Source organism: Notechis scutatus, chromosome 1 (assembly GCF_049901735.1).
Source record: "Notechis scutatus isolate UNSWTSFEM ecotype Mainland chromosome 1, rNotScu1.2, whole genome shotgun sequence".
NCBI classification, from domain to species: domain Eukaryota; kingdom Metazoa; phylum Chordata; class Lepidosauria; order Squamata; family Elapidae; genus Notechis; species Notechis scutatus.
Window position 1 is genome coordinate 39,186,822 of NC_142009.1, and position 8,557 is coordinate 39,195,378.

Genomic DNA, 8,557 nt, shown 5'->3' on the forward strand with positions numbered 1-8,557 from the left:
TATTAAGAACAATCTCCAAGAAGATAGATACTTTTGAAAATAACTTTCCCATCTCTACCTTGTCAGGCAACTCTTGGTCCTTAGACTGCCTTCCTTTGGCCATGGAACTGGAAGGCTCTGCTTCTCTGGCAGAACATCAGAGCAAAGTTAAGGCCAATCTGAGGAACTTTGTGTTATTGAGCTCCTGCTGACATTTGCCCAGGGATTAAAAAAGCTGAAGAGCAGAAGATTCTGATCTCTTCTATTGACTGGGAGATCATACGGCTATATTCAAGCAAAATACAAGCTTGAGACAATCAACTCAACGGGAACTGCTTAAATCCAGTTCAGGCTCTTGCATTTCATTCTTGACTAAAAAAAAAATGATCTTCACGCCTCAGATCTTGTGGGTCTTCTCTTTTTTTAAGTGGAAGGCATTTAGCAGGTGCAGGGTAGAAGCATGAATAAGTTGAGTTACATTCTTATCCATTCCACTTTAACGGTTCTCCTGGTACCAGAATCATGGGCTAGAAGGAGCATGTTATTGGAAACAGAATAAGTGATATCTGAGTGCCACTTACTCTGTTGTAAGGAATGCAACCCAAGCATGATGACATTATACAGGGCACCTAGCCCTTAGCAGAAGCACTATCAGACAAAACAGTTTGTCTATTAGCTATTTCAAAGAGTAACTTGCTCAAGATATCTCAAATATTGGAGGGAGATCTAGAATGTTCAGCCAATACCATGTGTCTCTGCTCTCATAAAACGTTGCTTGTTACATTATACTTACAGGAAACAGCAATCTTCATCTGTCTCTGGATGAGCAAATACAACACCCACTTCAAACAGGCTCTGAATCACAAAGATAGAAGTTAATTTTTAATTGCTACTGATTTCCTCCACATCACTTTTTCAATAGCTTGAATTCAGTCTGTCCGATAACCTGAAGCCTATCATCAGGAAGAGACTTGATGTGACTAATATTAAACAGGAACTATGAGTAACAGGTTCAAGTCCTAAGGCTTAAAGCATATGCAAGAGGCAGTAATCCACACAAGGCCCTCAGACATACAACTGCACATGTTAAAGACATGTATACAACTACAGATGTTAAAGGGCAGATCAGCTGTATTATTCATATTGGCATTAAGAAATAGGCATGTTTCTCGGAAGCATCAGAATTTCCTACAATAAGCACTGAGTATCTTCAGTGCTTGTGGATGCTTCAACTTCATTCCTTTTTAACAAAAAACATCAGAATAATTTTACATATAACAATAAACCATGAAATACCAGCCAGAATATGAAGCCATGGTTTACAGTTGGCTTAAAAAATTTGAATTGGTTCAAAGTTTTAATCATGGTTCCTGATTCTGACAAACCTAAATTATCTTACTCTCTATGAAAAAATCATGTTTGGGATTAACTGCCCCACTTAAGTCTTTCAATTCTTTAATTTTCATCTCCACTGCTCCCTCCTTACTATTATAAAAAGAGAAGCAACTATACTGTGGGTTAATACTACATTTATTCTTTATTTGGGTTAATTGTTCTTTATGAAAAAGTAATATAAGTATGGAAGGCCAGGCTGAACAATTTATAATGCAGAGAGAAATGAAATTTTGATCTGGTACCCAAAATGAATGTAACATTAGCACAAATTTTATGACTCTTTTCCTGTTTGTTACATAATGGGACAAAAGATACTTTGGAAAGAGTTATCTCTAACGAGGTCATCTAGTTATATTAAATTGTAAACTTCAAAACAAATTTCTTTTACAAACACCTAAATATTGCTGAAGTGAATATTAATTATTTGCCTCAACTTTGGAACCAAGGCGTGAAATATTTTAAACTAACAAATCAATGGTTAAAGATATTAAAAATATTCAATATATTAATGAAAAAATAAAACTCAATCAACACAAAGTGGAGATTTTCAGCTTCATAATCTTAGAAGTGCAAAATTATGGAAGCAATGTATATATAATATGAGCTTGTCCTACAATTGTTCCATTTTGGTTTTACATTTGTACATTTGTTAAGGAAGGGTAGCATTGTTTAAAGATGTGACTGCAGCTTTGAATTATATTCCCAGACTAGAAATTTATCAACATACAAAGTCTTATTTACTGGAGCATACAGAGGAAAAAAATTTTTTAGTGCCAGTGCCAGTCTGGCTTTAAAATCTTGAAATGATTGCATGCCTTTGCTCTTTGCTTATAAATTAGATCTGTACTGACCAAAATAATTCTTTGTGATGGTGGCATAATACTGCATTTAAAAACCGAATTGAAATGTCTTATGTATAATATAAAAAGTTATTTTCATGTTTTCCTCATGGTTGATTTTTTTTGTATTTTTTTCTCTATACATCTTTCTTCCATAAGTGAAACCAATGATTTCTTTTTTTAAAAAAGGCAGGCGAAGGCTAATAAAATTAAAAATACCAATGAACAAAATTTACTCTGCACCAGGAATATTATCTCACCAGGAGAAAGGATTCTGTCCTCTTTTTGCCCTTAACATGCCACTTATATTTAGAGAAGGCATTCAATTACATGAAGGCCCATCTACAGTCTGAAACTAGCACAGCCAAAACACAGATCGCATTGGCTAGTGGTGAGCTAGCATTGCAAAAACAGAGTAAATGGTTTATGTATATACTACCTTTCCATCAGCAGGAACTCCCAACTCCTCCAAGAACAGGGGATGGATAAGCCATTTGTAAGCTTCTTTCAGCTGAACAAAGTCATCTTTTCCAATTGATAGGCCCTGTTTCCTAAATTGTAAGAAAGAGTTTTTTAAAGTACACACAACTGGGATAAAAAATAAACTGACCCATATTTTTACTATCTCAACAAGTTCTTCTGTAATCTGTTTGTTTCTTTGTTTATATCCCACCTTTATTATTTTTAAAAATAGCACAAGGCAGTGAACATATTCAACACACCTTCCTCCTATATTTCCCACAACAATCCTGGAAGATGAGTTGGGCCGAGACAGAATGACTATCCCAAAGTCACTCAACTGGCTTTCATGGCTAAGATGGACTAGAACTCACAGTGTCCTGCTATGTAGCCTGGTGCTTATCCACTAAACTAAAATGACTTGACTATTAACAATCTATTGTATTCCAAAGATCTAAAAATAAGTAGAATACAGTACAGGACTGGCAACATCTGCCATACTTGCCAAAGTGACAGTAGAAACACACTGACCTATGATGGAATATCCAGAATCAGTCATAGCTTTGGCCACTTAAGTATGCTACTATTCATAATCATGTGCCCAGCAATCAGCTGATTGATGACTTAACCAAGGTCACTGCTGTTTCAATCATAATTAAATCATTTTGGTCCTTAGATTGTCTGGAGAATATACTCACCCCATTTCTTCTTTCACTAACAGCCATGCTGCATGCTTTAGATATATACATAAGAAAAAGGAGGGAAACAAAAGAGGTGGAGCATGAGAAAGAAAGAGCATTGATAGTTTTTTTTCCTCAGTAACTGGCTGACCAAGTTTTCTCTACTTTTCATAAAAATCAAGGCCTGTCTGATACACAGGGTGACCTTTGGCCAAAGTATTTCTACCATCTCCAAGTGAAATGCTAAACTTCAAATCAACATAACCAAAACAGTGAGCAGCAATTTTCCACTTTGTTCCACCATTGATCCATCATCTTGGCTAACTACTACCAATCCCATGTTGTTCAATATCTGCCTAACAAAGTAATTTATAGAATGCAAAGCAAGGTAATGTGTAAGAACATCCTTTCTTTCTCATTGAAGGCCAATTTGAAGCATAAATAAAAGTATCAGCAAAATACCCACCTCTCTGACTGAAAGTTGTGGTGGGAATGACACTGAAAACACAAAACTGGAAAACTGATATTCAGAAGAATTAATCTTATGGCATACCTGAAAAATATAGATTTATTTAAAATATTTACTTACCATATTTCAACCCATACCCCCAGAACAAATTACTTCATACAGGTCAATCCAGAAAACTGTTTGAGAAATATTATTTACAAAATAATTCTTTGGAGAGATAGTATTTTTACTTTAGAATAAATGTGTAGATTTCTTCAGATTCTTTCAGTACCTAATGGTTAATTTCTTCTCCCCAGTTTGGCTTTAGTATTGGGGCAAAAACTTACATCACTCCAAAAATGTCTCACCACCACCAATTCAGAAGTTGAACAGATTAACCAAACCTGGCAGGAGAACTATAAATATTGTACTTGCAAAATATTGTTTAATGCAAGATAAAAAAAAACAATGGGGAAAAATCATAAACTTAGATGCACAGGCACCTTAGAGAATGCATGTTTGTTTAGCAGTTCTGAAGCTGGAGGTGCAGCAGAAAGCATTGCTTCCTTTACAGAGAAAAGGAACATATTTAATTATACTGATCTTTGTCAATTCAAGAAGTTTCATTTCCACAACAGTTGATGTTGCATTCTTTTGGTATTCTTCTCTATCCCAAAAGATGCTTGAGCAACCAAAAAGAGTGAGAAAAACCAGCTGGTTGAGGAATATTTTAGGAGCTATTAAATGGTGACCCAGACACTGAATCTGAGCCTGTAAACTAGGAGCCACATCAATCAGAATCTACAAAATTGCCATTCTGGAAGAATACTTTACCCAACGAAGCCTGTGCTTCCTGGTGCTTACCAGCTCAGAGAACACAAGTAGGTCCTAAGTCAGGAAGGAGGAAGTATAACTTAGACCAAGATAACTTAGACCAAGAAAAATCAAAGGCTACAATTGAGTTCTAAATTTTCCTCAATGGGTTGCTTGCTTAGAATTAAGCTAAGGTACTGTAACTGCAGTAGAACTAATTATTGTCTAATTTTTTATGCGCTTGTTTAGGAGCAATGATATTTATTCTCAGATAGATATGAGCAACAAAATGTTCAGTGAAATCCTATATAAATACCATCTATGTTTACAATATTGTATGTCACATTTGGTTTTATCCTTTGAAAAGCTGAAAATCTCCACAAGGCTGACACTTACAGCTTTGACAAAGTCTATTTCACAAAGATCTTGTAGAATCCCCAAACATATATTGCACACAACAGGTTCCAGCAAGTTTTCAATTGGTGGAGCATTACTTCCATCATTGCCCATATTGTTTAGCTCATGGCTTCCATTTGGGTTTTGATCTTTAATCCCATTAGCATTTTCCAGTTTGATCTTTTTACATGGGGGATTAGCCATTTCACAAGATAATATATTTTCATCTTCTTTGCTCTCCAGAAACTTGCATAGTTCATGAAATAAATCCTGATTGATCAAAAAACAAAACAAAAATAGAAATCTATCAATATGGTTTTTCATTCAACATGGGAAAACAGCACCAAGTTATCATAAAAGAGATATCTCAGACTGAGAACAAAACTAATGTCAGGCAATTGGTGATCTTGTAAATTTAAAGCCAGTGAGTAAACCTTTTTGAGTAAACCTGCATAAGATTAGGCTTGGGATCATAACACCAACACAGAGAAGAATGAATGCTCTATTCTCCATTAAAGAATATCAAAATGGGCTTAGACTTTTGGGCAGGTGACAATAAAAGAGAGGAGAGAAGAAAATAGGCTGAAAGACCTCAAGAAAGCCAGAGCTCAGTCCAGCCATGCAGATTCTTACAGGATCTATTCGTAGGTAATTCTCCAAAAGTATTTTGAGGAAAAAACTAGGTCTGAGATAAAAAGTTGACAATCAAAGAAAATGGTATTATGCTTGGAGACCAAAGATCTAAATCAGCATAAAGCAGCTACATATTCCAGCTGTTCCTTCACATTTGCTCAATGAAATGTCTGAAATGCTGAACAGAATAAGACTGAAACTGTTAAAAGAAGCAGCTAACAATGGCATCATTTTTAATCGCTGCCTGAAAACAACAACAACAAAAGTTATCAAGGGCAGAGGACTGGAAAATAGGTCTGAGGCCTGCAGATGATAGAAAAGACCACTGATATTTAGAAGAGAAAAGCAAATTTACAAATGGAACCATCAGAGGAGACTAAATAGCTTAATAGCTAAATTCCTACACAGACCTGGACTCTAAGAGTCAGTCATAAATGGGACACAACTGACTTTTAATCACTTTCAGTTTATTAATCTATTGGTTTCATGATGTTGTGCTTGGTCATTTCCTTTGCCTGGACTCTGAGATAGATATTTTTAGCATTAATTCTCATCTCCTTCCCCCATTCAGAATCCCCAGCACAATATAATAAATAGTACTGCTTGCATGTCTTCCTTCACTGTGAAAACCTTTTGGATCCTGTTCATTCCAAATCTCCTTTCAACTCTCAGGAAAGATGCTATGAAAAGATTGTGACTAAGACTGAACACTTCATGAAAATAATTATCAACATATATTCTAATTTAATCAAACCTTATGAGGTTGCCGGTAGGAAGTCTGCAATCCTACACCACAGAACCTGAAAATACAGCGGGGACATGTTCCAGAATTCAGTAACATCTGAGCAACAGGTCTGTCTTTCTCTGTCAGTACAACCATGTTGATGAAGCCTGTATTGGGGGAAAAGTTATTTATAGAATCACTATAATAACCGCAATGGAAAGAGGACCAAGGAAGGACCATAATAGTGTGCATGTGCTACATGCAGTTCCTCCTTCCCTCCACTGTCAGCACACACTATATTAAACACAATTGACAAATTAAGCTAAATATAGTCTGATAATAAATGGAAAGTTCTTTTGTTCCTAAGAAAAATTCATGATAACATTTAGAAAGGACAAATTAAAAGAGAAGATAGGGAACTAACGATTGTATTAGTTACTCATAACAACCACTAAAAAGACCTTTTCCAGGATGATCTGCCCTCAAAGCAGCCCTTCAGGTCTTCTAATGGTATATTCACCAAAACTGTAATCTGATTAAACCACCCTGCTGCTGATTGTCCTGTTCTATTTCCTTCCTTTCCCAACATTATAAATTTCTACAGAGAGAGACATCTTTTGCATAAAGTATGCAAATATTTATAATATTGCTATTATTACATTTTATCCTACTTTTTATATATAATTCAAGGCAGCTAATTAATCTAAATTAAATATTCCTATTTTCTCTGCAACGAACTGTGAAATGCATTGGGCTAAGAATCACTGGCCAAAGTCACCCAGCAAGCTTTTATGCCTAAGAGAAGCCTACAATTTAGTCTGCTGGTTTCCGGGCCAACACCTGGTAATTTGAGCTCAGTCATTTGTGCCTCAAGTGAAAATTTGAATCTTGGTTTTGGTTTCTCTTCTCTCATTTCAATTTGCTGATGTCTTAGGTGTCAGTGTGTAGTCAATTCATTTCATCTTTCACTTTGTTTAGTTTTCATGCTTTTTACATTTCATATAGTTTTAGGGGGTAATAACAAGTTATAATTGGAAGATGCACAGTTGCATCTTCCAATTATACATGTGCAACTCCAGCTCTTATCTAGTCAACAATCTATTTTTAAGCCAGCCATCGATTTTGTGCTAGAAGCAAAATTCTGGGTATTGGATACCAGTCAGTTCTAAACATTTTTTCTCTCAAGAGAAAATACTAAACTAACTTAAGAGTGATAAGGACTTTAGCTTAAGAATTATTCTATGCTTTATCTTAAGATAAATGTTAAAGGACAAATGCATTTATCTTTTATTCCAGGGGTCTTCAAACTTGACACCTTTAAGACTCGTGGACTTCAACTCTCTAGCGAGCACACAAATCCCACAGAAACGGTGACTTACTTCCGAATAAGCATTGACAAAGTAATGTTGGCTCTATCTTGCTACAAGAAATCAAAGAATCAGTAGTCTACCTAACCTTTCTACGCTGGCTTTAAAAAAAAATGAACATAACGGACAACGATCGCCTACCTTTTCGCCCATGCCAATAGGAGGAATAGGGGGAACTATTTACCTGCCACGCCCCACGTCCCTAATCAATGGCTGCTCCTCGCTTCCGGATGGGAAGGAAACGCTTTCTCGGAAATAATTGTTCCGGAGCACAACTGTGCGAGGATGCAAGATCTTTACTGTTTCTTTGGATTTCCAACGTTTTGATGAAGGACGGTGATAGCATACCGAGATTAAAGAAAAAAGGTGGCTTAGAGGAAAGAGCAAAGAACGAACGAACCAACGAAAGGAGATTTGAGTTGTTGAAAGAGAACACTTTAATTTTTCCCTCTGGAATACAGCTGTTTTTTTAATTAAAGACTTAATGATCAAAGTAATTATGCACAATGTAAAAAAACTTTTTCAAGCAAAGAAAAATGTGGGTTTTTTTTAATGGTGTAGGAAGAAAATAGTCCAAACGGAGAAGCAAGTGCTAATGCTAGCCGCTCTATTTAAACGTTGCAAAAATATTCCCAATGCTGTTTCAGAATTAAAAGATACAAAGTGACCGAGTGGAGGGTTAAATAAGTAAAATTTAACGGGGCTTTATCAGCCCTAAGAAAGACGTATATCGGACGGCCTTGTAAATAGAATTTAAAGATAGCCTTAATTGATAATTGCATGAATCAACGGAATAGAATAGAGCTGGAAGGGACCTTGGAGGT

At 35.8% G+C, this 8,557-nt stretch overlaps 1 protein-coding gene across 4 annotated transcripts in view; it reads right to left on the minus strand.

The window, feature by feature from the left end:
- The window catches only part of PUS10 (pseudouridine synthase 10), a 28,381-nt gene extending 20,390 nt beyond the window's left edge, over nt 1-7,991 (minus strand). For 2 of the 4 annotated variants that reach the window (XR_015748808.1, XM_026676735.2), the window contains exons 1-7: nt 7,918-7,991; nt 6,397-6,533; nt 5,010-5,279; nt 3,819-3,905; nt 3,371-3,405; nt 2,653-2,764; nt 773-834 (exon numbers count right to left, since the gene is read on the minus strand). Coding sequence is in view for 3 of the 4 variants with exons in the window: in XM_026676735.2 (XP_026532520.1) it covers nt 773-834; nt 2,653-2,764; nt 3,371-3,405; nt 3,819-3,905; nt 5,010-5,279; nt 6,397-6,522 (692 nt within the window). In the remaining variant the exon portion in view is untranslated. Of the gene's footprint in view, nt 1-772; nt 835-2,652; nt 2,765-3,370; nt 3,406-3,818; nt 3,906-5,009; nt 5,280-6,396; nt 6,534-7,874 lie in introns of all 4 variants that reach the window. The other 2 variants (XM_087961282.1, XM_026676734.2) reach the window with 1 other exon arrangement.
- Nucleotides 7,992-8,557: the final 566 nt, after the last annotated feature.